Source organism: Pipra filicauda, unplaced genomic scaffold (genome assembly GCF_003945595.2).
Source record: "Pipra filicauda isolate LSUMZ 115617 unplaced genomic scaffold, ASM394559v2 scaffold347_size1265977_pilon, whole genome shotgun sequence".
Taxonomy (NCBI): Eukaryota; Metazoa; Chordata; class Aves; order Passeriformes; family Pipridae; genus Pipra; species Pipra filicauda.
Window position 1 is genome coordinate 1162733 of NW_024104473.1, and position 20876 is coordinate 1183608.

General features: G+C 46.9%; 1 protein-coding gene across 1 annotated transcript in view; it reads left to right on the plus strand.

The window, feature by feature from the left end:
• Positions 1-20876, plus strand: part of FRAS1 (Fraser extracellular matrix complex subunit 1) — a 99540-nt gene that overhangs the window by 22510 nt on the left and 56154 nt on the right. Inside the window, exons 3-13 of the mRNA XM_027741197.2 lie at positions 6735-6842; positions 8582-8674; positions 10297-10456; positions 10968-11101; positions 12684-12767; positions 13381-13482; positions 13589-13780; positions 16721-16810; positions 17426-17573; positions 19308-19451; positions 19773-19907. Of these exons, the coding sequence (XP_027596998.2) occupies positions 6735-6842; positions 8582-8674; positions 10297-10456; positions 10968-11101; positions 12684-12767; positions 13381-13482; positions 13589-13780; positions 16721-16810; positions 17426-17573; positions 19308-19451; positions 19773-19907 (1390 nt within the window). The remainder of the gene's footprint in view (positions 1-6734; positions 6843-8581; positions 8675-10296; positions 10457-10967; positions 11102-12683; positions 12768-13380; positions 13483-13588; positions 13781-16720; positions 16811-17425; positions 17574-19307; positions 19452-19772; positions 19908-20876) is intronic.

Below are 20876 nucleotides of genomic sequence, written 5' to 3' on the forward strand. Positions count from 1 at the left end.
TTGCAGTTCTGGGAATGTTCCTTGGTGCTTTGCTGCAGCATTCTTAGAAAATGGGGAAACCTCTCCTGCCTGTCCGTCCTGGACTTTTCATTCCTATCCCACTCAGCAGAGAGGACACTTCCCTCAAGAGTACTTCATTTTTCCTAAACCTCTTCATTCTGCAGGGAAGCTGGGAATCACTCAGCGTACAGGCAGCCCCCAAGGGTGGGATTCTTCCCAGGCTTCCTCAAAGTAGATGCAGTTGAAGGAGAACTAAAAGCCTTATCAGGATCCTGCAGGAACCCGGCGTTAAAAGCAGCGTGAGAGGTGTTTCTTAAGCCCTGTAAAAACTACCTGAGCAAAATCTTGGAAAACGGGATTTCCTTCTTTGAGGGGGGAAAAAAATTAATGAAAAATACCTGGGCTGTGTAACAGTCAATCTGTTTCCTGTCTTCCCTAAGAAGAAAAACAAGATTGCAAGGAAGAGTTCCACTGTATCACGGTGTGATTATTAAATTTGTAATGAGGCAGCAATTATTTCTAACCAAGCGTGAAGCAGCATGACAGGAATTAGCTCACACCATGTCAGTGAGCAAACTCCGGCTTGGCAAATATCCACAGCGGCACGGAGAGGGATGTGAGGAGAGCTCTGTGTTCCTCCTGTCTCTGAATGAGTGAAGACACCGATGCCTGAGGCTTTATACACCCCAGAGACGTGCTTTGAAAAACACACAGCCACTCACTGAAGCTCATTGAGGAAGCAGAATTAAAATGGTTAACAAAAGCACGGTTCTCAGGTGTCGTTTGCAGTGACATTCAGCCCATTCTTGCTGCCTGAGGATGGAGGGAAGATGCATCTGCTTCCTCAGCCACAACTTAAGGGGTGCATATGCTTTGCCTCTGCTAAATATTTCACGGAGCAGCCTGTGTAGATGGAGTGAAGGAGCCAAGCGCTCTGATATAAAACTGTCCCTTTTTTAAACGCTGAGCACTGGAGAGATTTAAGAAGCACCCAGTCTGTTTTCAAGAGTCTAAATAAGCGCTTATGCATGTGCTTTCACCCTTCCTTCTCCAGTCCCCATTATGGGCTTGCCATATAAACCGTTCCCGGGCTTTTACCGGAGATTTATTCCCAGCGGGGTGTTAAGTACTGAGAAGGGGCTGAGAGAGAAAAATTCAAGAGCGGGAGCTGCAGAGGTTATGGTAATCTCTGTCCCTCAGCTTGCTTCTCTTCTGGATGCTCAAATTTTGTGAAATTGCTTTTTGTACAGGAGAAAATCTACAGCAAAGGGAGCGAGTTGGAGAGGTGGGCAAAGTACGGATCAGGGCTCTTGTCAGAGCAACTCCTGACGTCTTCCTGCCTTTGCATTGGAAACCAGAGGCTCTTGAAACAGAGGAAAGGAAGGCAGTCTGCAAAATTCCTTATTCTGCAGGCTCTTCTTCATCATTTTTGCTCAGTAATATAGTCGTTGTGCACCAAGATTAATGACTGTGCAGGGATCTCCTTTCCCTTTTTAAGGAAAGAGAGAACGGGTTTATTAATCTGCTGCACAGGGAGCCGAGATGGGAGATAAGGACACAAAGGGTTGTATTTTCTGGGAGCTGTATGGGAGATGACTGTGCTTGGATTCACAGTGACAACGGTAGGATTTGGGGTGTGTAGTTCCTTGCTTTGAAAGGACACTTCCTAAATATCCAGCCTGGAATTGGAGATACCTGTATATTTGCTGAAGTGGCTTGCAAAATTGCTCCAGAGTGGATTGCTGCTTCAAGAAGTAGAATTAAAGTTAGGTTTCAGCCAGTGCAGTGCTTCTGAGGGTATTCCCTTTCCCTGCTGACTCAGCTGGCTGAGCTGCAATGATTTTCAGGGTCTCGTGGGGGTTTTTGTTAGAAAATGTTACCCCGTGGGATCAAAGTTTGATACCCATTCAGGGTTCTGATGTCCATTCAGAAGTCACTTTTGGGGAGATGTTTGAATTTTGCCTCATGGCATGTTAGGAAATACTTGAATAAAGGGGGATAAAGCCAGCAGGAGGACCCCAAAGTGTTTTTTTTCTGACTGGTGAGGAGAACTGCTGCTGTGTGCCAACCAAAAGGCATTAACCTTTCCAAAGGAACACTGCTGCTCCCAAAAATTGACATATTGGTTTTAACAAAGATTCCTGTGTGCTGATTTAATTCCTGATTAGAACCAATGATTTTATAACACAGTTTTAGTCCCTCTACCCTGTTTGCTCGGTGCATTTGATTCTTTGGGGCCCTTTCCTAGTGGCTGCTTTTGTGTCTATGTCAGATAGGATAAAGTTTACAGCAGCACCTAAGTATTTGAAGAACAGCTTGGAATATCATAGTCTTTCCATTCCTGCAGTAGCTCAAGACCACTGGGGAATGTTATTTTTAGACTCTTGATTTTTACAAGACTGGTACAACTGGTGAAAGACTTGACAATTAAAAAAACGTAGAAAACCAGCAGAGTAGCGAACCATGAAAACAGTGCCTTGTTTTAATTTGTGTAACTTTTTAATTCCTTGGTTGGAAGAAGGAGAAAACCGGTTCCTGTTCATGTTACTGGGTTGTTAATCAAGCCCTACACTCTGCCTAAACTGCTCTGTTCTCTCCTAGGAGTGTAGGGCTAAAACTGTTTCCACTGAGAGGAGCTGAATTTCTCATTTGTGAACCTGAGTCCTTCCCATGTTGTTCTGCTCGGGGCCTGCTGGAATAAGCCCATTAAAAGCCCATTGTCAAGGAGTTTCTATTCTATGCCAGCAAAAATCAGATCTTCAAATATCCTCTGCTGGGGAACAGCTCCCCATTGCCAGAGATAAAACATCCAACCCAAACCTGAACGGACACGAGGAGCCCTTTATGTGTCTCTGAATTGCTTTCACCTCCTCATTGCTCCATTAATGGGTATCCCCGCAGACCGGGAGCGCTCTCCCAGCTTCCCTCGGGTTCGGGATTACCCTGCCGATTGCCTGGTATTGTCAGGTCATTGGAGTGGAAATGAGAAACGCGAGCGGTGCTGCGGGCGCTGCCAAGGCTCTTGGCTTGGCAGCCGCTGGGTGATGCTGGTAATTGTTACCAAAAGTGTAATTGCTCGGGGCTCTGCCTGCCATTTCAACAAAGCAGCCTGGAATTCCGCCTCCGGGGCACCCGATCCCTGCCTTCCCTCGGTTGGTTTGTCTCGGGCACAGCAGCCCCTCGGAGAGTTAATCACAGACTCCCAGAATAGCTGGGCTTGGAAGGGAGCTCTGAGATCACCTGCTCCAACCCCCTGCCAAGACAGGGTCACCCGGAGCAGGTGGCACAGGGACACATCCAGGTGAGTTTGAAATGTCTCCAGAGAGGGAGGCTCCACGCCCACCCTGGGCAGCTGTTCCTGTGCTCTGCCACCCTCGTGGAAACAAGTTCTTCCTCATGTTGAGGTGGAATTTCTTGTGTTTTAGTTTGTGGCCATTGCTCCTCATCCTGTCTCTGGGCACCACCAAGCAGTCTGGCACCATCCTCTTGGAGGTATTTGTATGGACTGATGAGATCTCCTCTCAGTCGTCTCCAGACTAACCAGACCCAGCTCCTGCATTCTCTCCTCACAGGAGAGATGCTCCACACCCCTCATCATCTTTGTGGCCTCCCCTGGACCGTGTCCAGCAGCTCCTTGTCCTTCTTGAGCTGTGAGTTTTCCTGGTGTCTCCTCAAGGCAGGGAAGGTAATTAGAGGGGTACATGATAAGCAGAAACCACCGCCTCGTTTTTGGCATGACACTAAAGATTTGCAGCTTCACTCCTGGCTCACATGAAGTCTCCCAGCACCCAGTGGCATTTTAGGGACTGACTGGATATTTTCAGGGAGCTGGAAAGGGAACTCAAAGCAGCTGTTGTGTGCTTCTTATTTCCCCAGTCACCACACCAGAATAGCACACAGGCTGTTATCTGGCCTGTGTTAAGCAGCATCTGATTAAATTACTGAGGCTTTTTGCATATTAATAGCAGACTCTGATTATTTTTGATTTGTTGGGTGGGTTTCTTTTTTTTGGGGGGAGGTAGAGGAGGAACAGGTGCAGCTGTCTGAAGTTATGAGAGCCAGTGAAGATTTAGGTGTTTGTGTGCCCTGGTTAATATGACAGCGTGACAGCAGCCAAACACGAGCTCTCACAGCTGCTCTGGGCTCCCTCCGTGCCAGCTCTGCTCTTTGTCTCTTTAGCTTTTATTCTTTGCTTCAGCTCTCCTTTGCCTTTACTGCTGGTTGTGCTCTTGCCTCCTTTTCGTGTTATTTTCTCCATGTGCAGCTCTCCTGCCTTTTTCTAAGTCCTCGTTTTGGTGTTTTAAAATTCAGCTGAATTAGATATCATTTCTTCTTTTGATGTAGGGAAATCCAAAGAATTAATAAATTATAATGGCACTACTTGGCTCTTAAGGAGTGCTTTCTGTCTTCAAAGTGCACAGTATTTCATTATTTATACTGTTAATTATATTAGTACTTGTAAGGAAAAAGCCCCTTAAATTGTTATTGATAAAAATACTCTTTCAGCAGGATCAGAATTGAGTTCTTAGATGACAGCAGATAATTTGTCCACTGAGGAGTACAGGGCCTTGGAGAAGATGCCAGCTGGATTTCCAGCAGTTCTTGAAGTGTCTACTGAAAAGTCTTGCTTTATGTTTATAACAGTCTTACCTGGGAGCTTTAAAGCATCCTGGACAAACAAAGGACAAACAAAGCCTTACAACATGCAGGACAGGTGGGTGGGATCCAGACTTTCCAAACTGGAGTTTAGGTCTGTTGCGAGGAATCTTAAGGTAAATGTTGAACTGTCCAGAAACCTGGACACCGAGACCTGTGAACTGTGTGGGAGACTCTCACATCCCAAAAAATCAGGTAGAAGCTTCCTGACTATTAACTAGGATCTGAATTTTTAAAACTCTGCAGAGAAGTGTCAATTTTGAGCTGGTACCTGGCAAAGGGAATTCACTGATGTGTTTAGATGCTCCCAAGTGACTACTGCATGGATTGAGAAGCAAGTGATCTGAGCCCACAGGGAGAAGACCGAAGAGAGGGTTTTCTTATCAGGAACCCGAGCATTGAACTCTCAAAATGTGGGTAAGGATGGCTCTGTACTCACCCTGTGCCAGGTGAGTCCTTTGGCCATTGTCCCACTGTGGAAATTCTTTAAGGTTTTATTTTGTAATAAGCGAGACAGGCCACGGGTGAAGGTTTAGGAGAGCCAAGGGATGAGGCACTAAATCTGCCCTTTCCCTTCCCAGTCCTGGTTTCCCTGCAGGGAGCTGCCAGTTTTAAAACACGGGCTGCTGCTAAAGCCAGCAGGATGAGTTAACTCCGGGGTGTGTTTTAGCTAAAGCTTGGCACACACATAACTTAACCTTAATCTCTTCTCTAACTGCACCATAAATCTACTGGCAGAGGTTTCTGTTCTGCAGCCCTGTGTAAGCAAGAGGAGAACCAGCTGTGTTCCAGGGCAGGAATTACCATCCCTCTTTGCCCTGTTGGTGTCCTGTCCCAAAGGGCTGGACCCCCATCTAAGGTCAGCATTGCCTTCACAGGGAATCCCCCTGAATTTCTGATGCTGCCAGAGTGTAACCTGTGCATGACCTTTACCACGGGAGAGGAGCACAGCTTGATGGGGAAGAAATGCTTTTGTAAAGCAGGGAAGAGACACAAGGATTTTTGAGCAGTGTTTCCAGGTGTCCCAGTGTTTGCAGACTTACACTCTCGATCCAACACCCGAGAGCTTCTGTGGAAGTGCCTGAGCAAGTGGCCAGGTTTTTCAGGATTTTTTTCTCTCATTAAGCACCCTAATGGGCCTTTAAGGCACATTTCAGTATTTTATCATTATGCTTAACAGTTTTAGTGGTTGGTTCTAAAAGTGCTTGTAGTAGTCAACTGTTAATCATCTTTCCATGTCTTAATTTGCCTAAGTCGTGCTTTACACTGTGAGTAAATTGACTTACTGGAGTAAATCACTACATCATGGAAATGAGTAGCAATGTCTGGGCTACGTGCAAATCCATTAAAAATGAGGCTCAATGGCTCAGAGAGGGGCTGTCATTGTGGTGTGAGTTTATCCCAGTGCGCACACAGGGATTGTCTGGTGGAAAAGAGTTTTTCGGATGAGAAACAGATCTTCCTCTTCCCATTTTCTTTTGATGGCAGCGTGGGATCATGACCTCAGCATGGAGGGAATGGGAAGGGGTCAGGCCTGGGGGGTGACAACCCTTGTGAATTAGCTGTGGGTGTTCCAGCTGGGTGCACTGATCAAGTGGTGGTGACAGCTATCTCCACATCTGTCGGACTGTCTGCTTGGCCCGAGTGTCCTTGAGGATGTTTTGGAATAAATGTGCCCCGGTAGGGCCCGTTCATCCCTGGCCGTGTGTCCAGGAGCAGGTTCCTCTGCCTCAGCACAACCTGTGTCCATCCAGGAGCTGCAGCATGGACAGTCTGAACTTGATTGCAGAGAAGTTTCCCAGAGATGCTCTAATCACCTGGAGGTTGCAGGAGGTTGTGTCCCATGGGCTGTCTTGCCATCGGAGCCGATTATTTGCCGGGCGTGGCCTTGTCTTTCAGCTGCGTGTTTGAGGTTGTGGAGGGAGCGGTGCCAAAGTTGGGCCTGACGAGGCTGTGGGAGGGAGGGCTGCTCTGTTCCACTGGGTTTGTATTGAGGCATTTGAGCTGTTTGCTGTTGTGTAAAACAGCACAGGCCTTGTGCTCCGTGGGTCTCACTTCCAGCTTTTGCCTCTTTGCAGAATAACACGGTGTGGAAGCCGGATTCCTGCCAGGACTGCCGCTGCCGGAGCAGTGTTGTCACCTGTGAGCCCACGGTGTGCAAAGCCCCTCAGTGTGACTTCCAGAAGGTAAGGAAGGACTGCAACAAGTGTGTGTGGCTGCCCAGGGTCAGGCACAGGCTCTGTGCCCTTTCACTCCTCGTCGGTGCAGGAAACACGTGGTGTGGGAAGCCTTTGTCTCCTTCGCCGCACCCCAGCCAGAGGCCTGGGGTTGGAGCAGCTTGATCCCAAAGGAAGCCCCTGAATTGGGTTCAAACCTCCCAGCAGGAGCCCAGCTTGCAGTCCCCCTTCGTTTGAAGGTGGAGCTGGGGCTCCCTCAAAGATGCAGATGGACACTTTCCACTCTGTTGAGCAACAACAGAGCTGAGATTGTCTGTCTTGCAGCTTCTTCTTCCTCGTGATGCTTGTTGAGCTTTCGTTGTCTCCTGGTTGTCTTTGTCTGGGCCTTCATTAATTGGCCATGGAATCGGTCTTGCAGTAACATCTGGATTACTGGGGCAGGATGCATAAATGACAACGAAAATGAGGGTTTTAAAGAAGCACTGCCAATATAATTACGTGGCTTTGTGAAGCAGGTTAAAATGTTTTCCAGTATGACAGCGCTAATGAGGAAATAATTTTGATTCTTAGCGGTTTTCCCTGTTATTATCATTGTGTATTGATTAAAGCAAGACTGAAATATTAGGAAGTTTTGTGCTAAAGAGGAGAGAAATTAGAAGAGTGTTGTCATGGCACACCTAATAATGAGTGTGCTGGACAAGATGATAAAAATTAGATAAATGAAAAGGTGGCAACTTTAAAGCTCATAAAGGGAAATAGATTTATAGTGAAAAATGGATCTGTGTGACTCCTTGACATGGGCAGTCTTCAAGACAAAGAGTTTAAGTGTTCAGTAAGCATTTGGTCACCTAAACATTGAAAAGAAGGATCACCGAGGATCTCAGGAGAAAAAAATCTGGTCATTCCTCAAGGCTAAACCACCCACTGCTGAGCAGGGTCAGAAATCACCACACCTCTCCACGGTTTATTTCTTGTCTGCTTATTTCTTTAAGTTTTTTGCAAATATTGCTGATCTTGTTACAGCAACAAGGCATAAACAAACAAATCTCAGCGGTGTAAACATTTACGTGTCAAACCTACTGCTGTGTTTACAGGATGGTTTCGGTAGGTGGAAAATCAACAAACATGAGTTCAGTGGTGTGAACCAAAACAAACCAGCAACCAAGACCGGATTTTCCAGGGCAAGATGACAGTTTGGGACATGCAGAGGGAAGTGGTAGCAGCCTCACCTGACTGTGCTGTGGTTGGAAGTGGTCAGCAAGTTTCAGTTAACTCTAAAGTAGTGTTATTTTTTTTAAGAAGTGGTGATTAAGCCAAAGAAGTGCAGTTGATGGTTCCACGTTCGTTCTGCACTTCTGCTGTGGTGAAATGTTACACTGAGATCCATCCTGTACATGGAGAAAACTATGGACAAAACTACACCTGTCCCACATTTCTCAGAGGTGTTTCAATGAATAATCTTGGGGTTTGTCTTGGAGCAAGTACTTTCTATTCCTTGAAAGCTAGTCCACCTGTGGACTTCCTGTTTTTACTGGTAGAGATGTAAATTCTTGTGTTGTTTGGAGAGAAGAGTGGCAAATACACAGTGGTGTGTCACCTCTCAGCAAAGGGATGTGGTGTAGCAGCGTCATATATGGAACTTGAAACCTTTCCTTTCAAAACTGGGAGCACCAGGGCCATGGTGCTTTATCTTCATGATAAAGTCTCTATTTGATGTCACATGTTTATTGGACCTTGTGTCTTTTTAGGGAGAAGTGCTCCAAATAGCCTCCAACAAGTGCTGCCCCGGGTGTGCCTCCCGAGCCGAAGGATTTTGCCAGCACGAAGGACAGATCCACAGCGTGAGTGCTCAGTCCTGTTCCTCACCAGGGACAGTCCTTACCTGTGTTTGGCTCTGTTGGGTCCAGTCAGTGCAGGATGCTGAGCAGGGGAAGGATAGGGTCACTGTCGGATAATGGAATTTAGCAGGAGTTTGGTCAGCAGGGTTTGCAGAAAGGGGATGTGTCGCTGAGCAATCGTGTGTCCTGTGTGGCTTAAGGGGAGAAAATTTCCCACTTGTTCCTTCCCTTTGCTGCTTCTGTGGGTGACTTGAGACAATACAGTAGCATTAGGAGGGGGAGCAAAGCACAGTGAACTTGCCATATTAGCTGTCCTGAAAGAAGGCTTTTCTCTGGGCAGCCATCTATGCTCTAGAGATTGATTGCGGTTGTGCGACCTGGGCTCTGTGTTTTGTAATCCTGAATTATTCAAGAGGCAGGCTCCGGGATGTGGTTTCACCCAGAGGGGGCTGAAAGGCCGAAACAATCAGAGTAAGTGTCTGCAGATAAGGAAAAAATAAAGATTCATGGGTAGCAGTTAATGAATCATGTCAAGCATTAGGCAAATGTAGAAAAATGGCTGAACAGTGAACCCAAGTCCTACATCTGGTCTCTTACGGCCTCCTCTGTTTGACAAGTCAGGCCCAAATCTCAAGAAGTATGCTAAAATTCCCAGGCACATTTGCATATCTGGACTGTGCATTCTGCACCTGAGAGGGATGTTGTAACCCTCTGTTTCAGCATGAGGCATGACCAGCATGAATCTGTTACAAACTAGACAAAAACTGGAATGGAGGGGTAGCACATCCATCCTCTTCTCGTATTTCTTTGTGCCCGTGGTTTGGGTGATACTAAGTTATATCATATTGCATTATGTTTCCTCTTGTTTGTGCTGTCGCTGCACTTTCCTGTGCTCTCTTGCTTTTGTGTTTGGCCCTCTGTGAGCCCATTCTTGGGGTCTCGGCATCCCCACGAGGCTGTGGACATACTGGTGCCTGTAGTCCTGTCTCCCTGTCACCTGGTCATAAAGGAACTTTTTGTCAATGCAAAGTCTCAGCACAGATTTCCTGAAGGAAGAACTTTCCCCTGTTGTCAGCCAACCAGTGTCATGCTTCAGGACCTGACCTTCATTCTACGAGTATCCAGTTGGCAACAGTGGCCCTAGTGAGGAAAATATGTATCCTCTGTCTGGAAGGAGCTTCTTTACTCCCTGCCTAATTCAATATTGCGTCTTTTATGGAAATTAACATTCTCTCTTTGTTGGAAAGTGTTGCAACGCACCACCTTGTTTCTTCTTGGGGCCGGATTTTCCTCCCCATGCCTCAGGGCAGAGGTGTTTGTTCCTGCAGTGATGAGTAAGCAAATCTAATTAGATCTGGCTCACAGTGAAGTGTGTTAGGTACGTGGGGTGGGGGCTGTTCACCTGCCCACCTTGTGGTCAGGTGCGTGTTAGGGCCTGTATTGAATATTTCTCTGAAGAAAACAGGTCTCTAAATTTAGAGTTTGCCCCACAGAAGCTGAAGTGGAGAGGGGCCGCATCCAACAGCCTGGGAGTTTCACTGGGGAAGTTAATACTGATTTAGGGGGGTTTGCCAAGGGGAGGGAAGGATCTATTTGCAGGTCTCACTGTGTTTCCTGTGCTGCAGCATGGCACGCAGTGGGCCAGCTCAGGATGTGTGCAGTGCTCCTGTGCCCACGGGAAGGTGAGCTGCACCCCCAGGACCTGCCCAGCCCTCACCTGTGGACCAGGGGAGCTGCAGGACACACCCCGGGGCTCCTGCTGTCCCAGATGCGTGGGCCGTGGCGGTGAGTACTGCGTGGGAATGGCTCCACTGATCCCAGCTGGAAACACCCTTTTGGGCCCACATCTAGAAAGCTTTACTGTTCTTTTCCAGTTTTATTGGGAAGACGCCGGCGTGTCTCTTAATTCCCTTTCTGTCCTGCTGCCGTATTCACGTTTTTAACGGCTTCACCCACGGCAGGGGATAAGCTTTGAGCAATGAGCAGACGTGTCTAATGCGTCCTTATTTTGGAGATTAAAAAGATCTGGGAAAAAAGATGCAGGTATTTCCTGTGCAGCTGGACTGCGAGTTCCAAAAGTGCTAGAGGTGTTGGATACCTTTTCTCATGGAAGTCCCGTGGGAGAAGTGGAATCCAGAGCATTTAATTCACAAGTCTAAAGCCCTTGGAAACTGGTGGGATTGTTACTGTCTTTGCCTGCTTTGACAAACAAGGTTTTGGGTTTTGATCGTGGGTGATGGAAAGGGATTAAAGGGCTTTGGAAAAGAAAATTTCCCCTTGTTTTCCTGTCTCTTAGAGCCTTGTTCCTTTGATGGCCGCCTGTTCCAGGACGGGGAGGGCTGGCGCCTGGGCCGCTGCTCCAGATGTGTCTGTAGGGATGGCACGACTCAGTGCTCCACAGCTGCCTGCCAGCCCCTGCTGTGCAGCCAGGTCAGGACCCACCAGCCTTTGGGGACATCCCTCAGCACCCTCCTTTTCCGTGCAAAGCTTCTGGGTGACAAGTGGACGATTTGGAAAAGGGATATTTGATCAGTGGCAGTGAAGTCTTTCCCGGATTTCTGTTACTAGACCAGATGTGTGGGCAATTAACACTTTTTTTTTTTTTTTTTGGATAGAAGGAAAGCCCACCTGTTTGTGCTAATTGTGTTTTGCTTGGTCCTGAGATACTCAATTAGTATTCATTTGCTAAGCAGTCTGCATTAAAATCAATTCGTGCCTGCTTTAGATTCCTCCTTTCCCACTCCAAGTGGACTGGTGTCACCTGCTGTGCCATTGCACCAATGTTTAATCAGCCAATCATTAGGATTTAATTTGTGGGAACAGGAACAGCTCTGTCGTTGCTGTGGTGTGTTTTGAGAGAGAACATCCAAGTTAATGCAGCAGAAAGCCAGTTCTGGTGGTGTTCCAGGTATTTCCTACCAAGGACATTTCCCAGTGGAAGGGACATTAAGGAGCAAGGAGCCCCTTCTGGTCTCAGTCACAACTATTATTTTCTTGAACATACCTTTATCTCTGTCCCTTCCTTCATTCTCTGCTCCCTGTCAAAAGCCAGGACCTAAATTCTCCCAGGATTAAACTTCCATCTTTCAGAAAACTGTGCTCTCCCTTAGGCTCTGAGGGAGAGGAACTCCAAAAATTCCTGTGTCCCACCACATATCCCGCCAAAATCCACAACAGAGTTCTTTTAACTCTGCTGGGAAATCTGTCCTTGATAACTTCTATACAAAGACTTCCACTCCTTCTTTTGAAAGCCAAGGGTTTGGCTAACAGAGATGAAGTGATAGTGCTTGGCATTTCCACCCTAATTCCAGTCCACCAGTCAGTGTTCCAGTCGTGCTGATGTGGCTGGAGGGAGGTGCTGGTGAGCAGTGCTATTCCAAATTTTTGGGTTTGTGTGTGGATTTGTAGCAGTGGAGTTACAGACACATTTTGGATGAATGGAGTTGAGGCCTGCATGTTGATGTGAAGTGCCAATCTATCCCAGCGTGATTTAAATCAGTCATAAAAAAAGTTTAAATTGGGAAAATCCGGTTTTTAAGCATAATTTAACACCTGTACAGACACTATGGATGGATTTCACTAAAACAGTGCAGATGCCTGAGAGGGGGTGGGTGTAAATCACGCATTCAAACCCTCAAAATGTGGCAATACCAGGAAAAAAACTCCTCTCATCCATCTCCTGCTTTATTGTGCTTCCCTGCATAGCTTTATGTATATTTTTCCCTCAGTATATTTGTGTGCCTGAATATAAGCACTTTATCTTGTGTGGGTGTCTTAATCTGCATCTGTCCATGTGTTCAGTTGCCATCCAAATAAGCCCAGAAAATGAGATGAGGGACAGATCCTTCAAGCCTTCTGCACTGATCTCATGCTGCTTATGGGGCCAAAACGAAGCCTGGAGTGCCAGTGGGTTATTCCATGGGCACTAAATGCCTGGAATTCCAAGCACTGATGGTGACCCCCACGTTAACTGTTCATGCTCTTGTTTTCCTTGTCTCTGCTTTCTGCTTAGGATGAAGTTGTGGTTCTGTCTCCTGGAAAGTGCTGCCCAGAATGCGCTCCAAAGCCCTGCTCCGTGTCGGGAAGAGCGTTCCAGGTGACTTGTGACAAACCACACCAAAAGGCAGTTGCTCACAGTTTTTGGCACATCTCTCTTTCCCTGCTCCTTGACACCTGACTTTCTGCCAGCACTGATAGTACAACCATTGCTTTTTTCCTTCCTGGAAAGCCAGGAGGGTTGACAGAAATCAGGACTGGATAAGAATTTGCTGGCCAGCAGAAAGGAATTTTGCCAGATGAGGCACATGAGGCACTTGCTTTCCACAATTTTTGAAGGAGGAAAGCAAAAAGCACCAGTGGTCAGAGTATTTATAGCTTTCATTGTATCATCTGGAATTAATTTAATGCATTATTTAATGAGTGTATGTGTGTGGGATTTTCTGTTAAAGATTATTTTTTGCTAATAGCAGCAGTTAAGGCCTCTCCAGTGCCACTAGTTTGCAACTAATGAGAAATCCACACCACAATGTCCTCTGGACCTCACCCCTCTTCTTCCTGTTTGCTGATGATACGGAGATAAGCATTTTTAAAGCAGAGTTTGTTATCTGATACAGACATACAGAAGGAGACACCATAAGCAGGTTACCAGCAGTAATTTGGCTGTTTTCCAAGAGCGTTTGACAGTTCTCTCCATGTTCCTTTTTGAACAGCACGGCGAACAGTGGAGAAAAAATGCCTGCACTGCGTGTGCGTGTCACAGAGGGGAAGTGAGATGTGTGAGGGAGACCTGTGGCCCTGTCACCTGCGAGGAGGTAGTGACAGATCCCCCACCTCCCACCCCTTGGCTGCACCCCCCCGTGCTGTGCTCGTGCCCGGGGGCTCCGGCAGGCCCGCTCACCGCCCGCCGCTGTTCCGCAGGGGGAGAGCAGAGTGCGGCGTCCCGGGAAGTGCTGCGAGGAGTGCGTGTCCTCCAAAGGGAGCTGCTGGGACGGTGGCACCCTCAGGTACCACGGGGACACGTGGAACAGCAGCCGCTGCCACTTCTGCGCGTGCCAGGACGGGCGGGTCACCTGCCGGGGAGCAGAGTGTGCCAGGGTGGAGTGTGCCAAGGTGAGAAAGGCGTCTCTTCTCCCCGGGGGTGTCTGTCAAGTCTTAGGATGGATTTCCCCCCCCCCCCCTTTTTCTTTATTCTTGATTTGAGGCACTCCAAGAACTGGCCCTTCTCTCAGGGCTTGTTTAGTGCAGCCGCCTTGAAAACGTTTCCCGGGGAAGGAGAGCACACTTGGGGTTTTCCACGTGGATTTGCTCAGTGGGCTTGCGTTGCGAAGCAAAGCAGAGTGACTCAGGGAGAAACTTCCCTTGGCTTCCCCGCTGTGCTGTGCTGTAGGGGGGGGTCAGACACCCAGAGCTCCTTTACCAGGAGCTGAACGTGGGGACAAACGTACAGGTCAGAGAGAGTTAAAAGCTGGAGAAATGTTCCTTTTATCTCTTAATTCTCCGTGCTGCAGTGGCCTTCAGTGAGGTATTTGGATATGGAAATCGATGTTCTACTTTTCTCCTTTTTTCCCCCATGCCATTCTTGGTATGGAAGTGAAGCTGGCAAGGTATTTTATTCCTGGTGCTGTTTACTCCAAATCTCATATCCCCCCAGCCAGGTTATATTTGCTCTGCAGTGGATGTGCAAAATGCATTAGATAGGGTTGAATGCTTCACCCACACATGGACAGATAAGGTTTGAATTGCCTTTTTTTTTGCAGTGGTCTCTGCAAAATCTGAGAGAACTGGGATTGTTCAGCCTGGGGAAGAGAAGGCTTTGGGGTGACTGAACTGTGGCTTTCCAGTACCTCAGGGGAGCCCACAAAGAAGATGGAGAGAGTATTTACAAGGACACGTAGTGACAGGACAAAGCAGAATGGCTTCAAACTGACCATAGGTTTAGATTGGATGTTAGGGATAAATCCTTCCCTGTGAGGCCCTGGCACAGGTTGCCCAGAGAAGCTGGGCTGCCCCATCCCTGGAAGTGCCCAAGGCTAGGCTGGAGCAGCCTGGGATAGTGAGAGGTGTCCCTGCCCATGGCAGGGGTGTGGAAGTAAATGATCTTTAGGGTCCCTTCCAACCTAACCCATTGCCTTTGAAACAGCCAAAATGCAGAGTTTGGGACCAAAAGTCGTCCCCGCTGCTGATCAGCTGACCTCAAGCTGCACGGAGGGATTTGGCTGGGTGAGAAGTCATGGTTGGCATAAAATCTCGTGCACTTGCAGCTGTTTGAGTGAGGCTCCTGCGTGCTCCTGGCTGTAAATTGGATCATTTACACTAATGATGATGGCATGCTGTCATGGCTCAGTGGGGAGGGTTAGTTAATATTCATGCTCACGTCCTGGGTAGTGACAAAAAAAACCCCATTATTCAGGAAAGCCAGGGATATTTTCCAGAACAATAGCTGGAGATGTTAATGTGTAGGGTTCAAAACTCCTCAAGTCATGTTCAGTTTACCTTAATAGTACAAGGTGTACATTACTTAATTACAAGAAAATATTTCCTCAGAAAGCAAATGCCATGCTTTCTCCTTCCTCTGCTTTTTCCTTCTGGAGTTGCAGGTCTGTTTTTTAGGCACCTGCCTCAATAAATCAGAGCAGATGTGAAGCCAGGAGCATTTGGATTCATCTCTTCATCAAGGCACCATTAGTTTTCTGGTCACATCATCCTATTGAAAGTGTAATGAGGCCACAGATATGAACTGCAAATCCTGGACAGCTCAACATGAAAGGAGGGTACGGGAGAGATTTAGCTCCAAACCCTTTCAAGCAAACCTGTCCAGCACGGTGTCCGTGGTGATTCTGACCTAATCCTCAAAAAGCCATTTTCAGCAGGTTAGGAGCCAGGAATACATGTTCTCAGCCTGGAGTATGATGAATCTCTGGGCAGCAAAGCCACAAGTTATCTCCCACAGCCTCTCCCTTTTCTGAGTGTTGGCAGAGCAGCGTGGTTGCAGCTTTTCTTGTTCCGTGGGTAGTTGCTCTCAGTTTTCCTCTACTGTGTGTTTATGGATGAGGGTGGGGATGTGGGCAGGGATGGGGGTGGGAGAGTTTACAGTTCAGAGTGGTGACATGAGATCCAACCACTGCCAAGGGCGTTGTGGAGCAGTGACTGAAGAGCAGAAATGTGTAGAAGCAGCACAGGGAGGTTTAGGCTGTGTGTGGTCCTCGGTGACGAGGAACCAGACGGTTTCTCCTCTCTTCCCCTCCTCAGGAATGCACTGGAGGTGCCAAAGTGTGGCCTGGCTTAGGTGTTCTCCCTTGATGAATCTTAATTCCCCTACAAAAATCGAGTGTGCCAATGTGGCACAGTGAAAATTGTCCTGGAAAATTGTTCCTGCTGGAGCAGCCTCCCGGTTGGCATAAATCAAAAAAAGTTATTTGGTAATCTTGGAAATTGAAGCTGTTTCTTTTGAGCTGTGTCCTGGTTCCCCAGGGACAAAGTTTCCCTCTTTTCTAAATAATGCAGCTTCCACTTGGGCACAAAGAGTTGTGGTGAATTGAGGCACTTTATTCCTTTCTCCTGCTGCTAAATTCTTATCTTCAAACTGAAGTTATTTAAGTGGAATCCATGGAGTTGTGACAAAGAACAGGCTTTTTCCATCTGGGATAAATAGAGCATGTGCTTTGAAATTCTCTTGGGGGAGAAAAAGTAGAACATTGAAAATGAAGGTAAGCTTCTATGCATTGAAATCTTGACAGTGGTCCAGTAAAATCCTAGTGATCCACAGTAAAAGGAGGTGGGGGGGATCTTTCTCTGTGGGATTTAGGGATGAAGTAATGGCTTTATCGCTGAATTCCATGGCCTTTTCTGAGGTTTGTTCTGCAGCTGCAATGTTCACTAAGCACATTTTTCAAGCTATACCTACAGAGATGAAGTGGGATACAAAGAAGATAAGGTGAAATTAGATATTGGAGATTGCATTCCAGGGCAAGAGCTGTTCTGCCTCTGCATTCCACAGTGTTTTGGGCGATGTTGGTTCTGTTTGAATTGCTGCAACCTTTCTCTTCCCAGGGTGAAGAATTAATTCACTTCGATGGGAAGTGCTGTCCTGAATGTATCTCCAGTCAGAGTTACTGTGTTTACAAAGAACATACCAAAGCTGTGAGTATCCTGGTACTTTGGAGCACAGAATAGTGAGTTCTGAGCATAAAGGTTAGGAGGGATTCTGTTCCAGTTCTGAGAAGGATGTTATTTGAAAGTATAGCAGAGAAATAATCCATTGCTATTGTCTGCAGATTGCTTTTGCAGTTCACAGAAACACTTGTGTGCATCTGCTGCAGAATTCCAGCTTTTCTTGCTCTCCTTTGTGCCCTACAATCAATCATTTCTCTTTAATATTTAATATTGCTACTCATGAGTTTCCTGCACATCTCTCGGAGTCAAAGACATTATTTTAATCCTGTGAAGTAGAAGCAACAGAGCTGGGGCAATGTGTGGCTTTCTGCCTCTGTATCCCACTGATTATAATCTTTACTGCCGCAGGAGACCATTATTAATGTTTTCAAGGAACTTTCCTCTAAAGTTAAAGGAAACATTAAGGACCTTGGACTTTTCATTGCTCTGACAGATGAGGACTTGTAAAAATGCTCGTGGTCTCTTTTTCGTCCGTGTCTTCATCCCTGTGGTGTTTCCCCCCGAGATTTTCATGCATGGCAAAACCACTGTGTGCCAAGGCTCTCCTTGGCTCTTGGTGCCCACCCCGTGTTTCTCGTGCAGAACGGAGAGCTGTGGGAAGAAGGGCGGTGCAGGGAATGCGAATGCCGGGAAGGGGAGGTGACCTGCTTCCAGCGCTCCTGCCCGCCCTGCCCGCCGGGCAGCCTGGCTGTGGAGGTGAAGGGGAACTGCTGCCCACGCTGCCAGCCAGGTACAGATCCAGTACCAACCTATTCCTTGTCCTGGAATCCTCGTGGCCCTCTCTCCCTCAGTACCCTGCGGGGAATTTCAGCTTGTCTGGTTTTCAGTCGCTAATTAACTGCTTTTAGTTCTTAGAGAGGTTTAGGGCTCATCCAAAGGCTCCCACTGACTTCCTCTGGCTTAAACACGGCTTTCTTTTGCCAAAGGAGTTTCTCCTCGGGGTTGGTGTTTTGGAAATGTTTTGTCTTTTTCTTTTTTTCTTCAGCTGCTCCTTTCTGAATCCTAACATGGAGTTTATGGGCTCCTGATTATTTCTTGGGAGTGGAAGGAAGAAAGAATCTGCTTGCACTGTTATGCCACAAGCTCACCTTGGCTGAATGGCTGCCAGTTAATAATTGTTTGGAAAGATTAGGATAGCCTTAGCTTGTATGTTAATTTTGCATATAAATTCCTTTTTCTCCAGGATATTGTCATTCCCCCGGATTTACATTTCTCAGTTGGGAGGCTTTAGCTGTGGGTTGCTAGTTTTTTATGTTGTGTAGCTCTTCTTGTTGCATTCATATAACTTTGGCTTTTATCAGAGTGCTCCAGTTAATGTGTTATCTCAGGAAAGTAGCTTCACAGTTTAATTGTACTGGAGTGCCTGGGCACATTTGCCATCTTCATGTTTTAAAGCTTGTTATTTACTGCTAATGAAAATGCAAAGCACTACAAATTGAAAAGTGAGGAAAACAGGGCTTGGATATTTCAGATGAAATTGTCCTGGATTTTTGAAAGGGAACAACATCTGCACAGGCTGCTGAGGAGGGGACAGATGATACAGTGTTCTCTTCCTTATCAAGAAGTGCCACTGGCTTCTCATAACTCTTGGAAATCTGGCCATTTCGCTTCCATAATGGTATCATTTTGGAAAACCCAGGCTTTGAAGTCATGGCATTGGACATACAGAGCCAAGTGAAATTGCAAAAGCTTGCCTTTTTTGTGTCCTAAAAGGTAACTGGCAATTTCCTTTACCCAAGCCTGCTGTTTTCCCTCTGTGCTTCTCTGTCTTGCAATGCAGGGGATGAGAAACAAATGTAAAATACAGCCTGCAGCAGTTCAATCTGTGAGCTCAGAACATCAGCCCCTGCCACATCTGCTTCCATAAAGCCAGCAAAAAATTGATTGCTGCCTCTGAGAGATGTGCAGCAAATACTCCCTCTCACTGAGAACTTTTGGCTTGGAGCAGAGGGGATTTTTTTTTTTCTATTTAGGGCAAAAATTGTGCCATTCTGTACCTCTCCAAATACCCGTGGTCAGGAAGTACTTCTGTGATGCTGTGACATCAAGGTTTTGACTGGAGGGGCAACGGTGTTCCACCTGTACTCTGACCTGGCGTGGACACAGTCTTGACTTATTGAGGGGTTTGACTGAAGGAAACTCAAATTCAGGTTGTTTCAGGCCGTTAATTCCTGATGACTGAGGATTTTTACTGCTGAGAAGCCGTGTGGACAACGACTATCCTTTTAATCAATAGCCTAGAAAATCTGAGTCCCTATAACAACTTCTCACCTGTTAAATAGAGCGATGAAATATTCAGCATAACACGTACGTATTTACTTATTAAAAAAAATCCCGCTCCAAAACTAACACGCCTCGGGCCACCCCACGGAAGCGAGGGACGGATTTCACTAGGAGTTTGGAACTGCCTTGTTTTGCGCCTTCCTGAGTGCAAACACTGCTGCTGGATTTTCCCCCGTGCCAGGTGGGTGCCACCCGGACTGCGTGACCTGCTCCCGGGCCCCCGATCACTGCGACGCCTGCCGGGACTCGAGGAAGCGGCTGCAGGGCGGGCGCTGTGTGGAGACCTGTGAGCCGGGCTTCTACCAGCACGGGGGGACCTGCTTAGGTAATCCCTGCAGGGCCCTAGACCCCCTCACACGGCTCCCTTCTCTGTTGCATGCTCTGCTTTTGGCTGTGGGATCCTGTGGGTTTATTACAAAGAGGCTGCCGGGCTTTGCTGGGAAAAGCATTCGGGCATATTTCTGAGATTGTAACCATGAGACTTCAGTAGGTTTCCCATGAGAGCCCCTGGAGAATGCAAATTCTCCAACTCTTTTGCCAAAATGAGTCAAAATTATCTCATTTTACCTGAGCGGGGGGGGGGGTCCTGCCGCATCAAGACATTTGGGATTGATACATCTTTCTTCTCTCTTCCTTCTCCTGGAAGCCTGCAATGAAACCTGCTCAGCCTGTACCAATGGATTTGAGTGCTCCTCGTGCCAGACATCCCTGCTGATGAAGAATGGGCAGTGTGTGCCTTCCTGTGGGAAGGGATACTTCCAGGATCAGCTCCTCTGCACAGGTACCTCAAGCCAAAAAACACTACAGCACTTTGTGATAGCAAAAGAGTGTTGTGTGTGTGTTTCTTTGACTTCAGTGCACACCAGCTGCATCTGCTCGTGCCAGACCTTTGAGGAGATGGTACTTTGAGGTGTGTAGAAAATTGCTTGGAAGGGTGGGGGATTGATAGGACTCAGAAGACACTTTTGAGGAAAGTTTCCTGCTTTGTTTTGCCATTCATTCGTTTCATACTGTGCAATTTTCCTGAAAGTTCATTGGACTCACTGTTCTCAGGAAGCATATTTGCAAAGTAAAGTAGTAATTCTGTGAAACACTGAGATGTGTCTAAATCCTTTATCTTAGGAATTGGAAAGTCTGAGAGTAAGGCTGGGAAGTTAGTTTTCTCTTTCCTGGAACTATGACGGTGCTTTTATGAGGTTCCCCTGCTCCTTTGAAATACTTTTAACTTTTCCCAAACTATAAAGCAGCTGCTTTTTATCATGATAGTTTAGTAATTTTCTCTAAAATTAGCACTTCTTCCCTGTTAATTTTGGCCTTTTTAGAAGGCTTCTAATTATTTCTGCAGCTCTAATTCAGCAGGGGGGTGGAGCACATGCTTAACTTCTTGAGCCACTGCTTTAATTTCCTTGGAACTAACCCTCCTGCTAAAAGTTAAATACAGGCTTAGGGCCTTTGGCAGGTTTCAGGGGAAAGCACTTTAGATGGTAAGTCCAGCTTCCTTTTCTGAAGTGGTTTCCCTTGAAGAGCTGACCACTTGTTCCAGGTTTTGAAAGTCTGAAAAGCCTCCGTCCTTCAGCAGCCACTGCAGCCCAGGGCACCATTGTGAATGTACAAATAGAGAAGAGAGAGCCAGTCCTAAAGAATTTATAGACTTAAGTATCAAATAATCTTCTACTTCATTTAGTTTTATTTTGCCATTTCCTTTCCACCTGCTCCTGGTGTTTTTTAATTGGCAGTGCCCCTGTGCTGC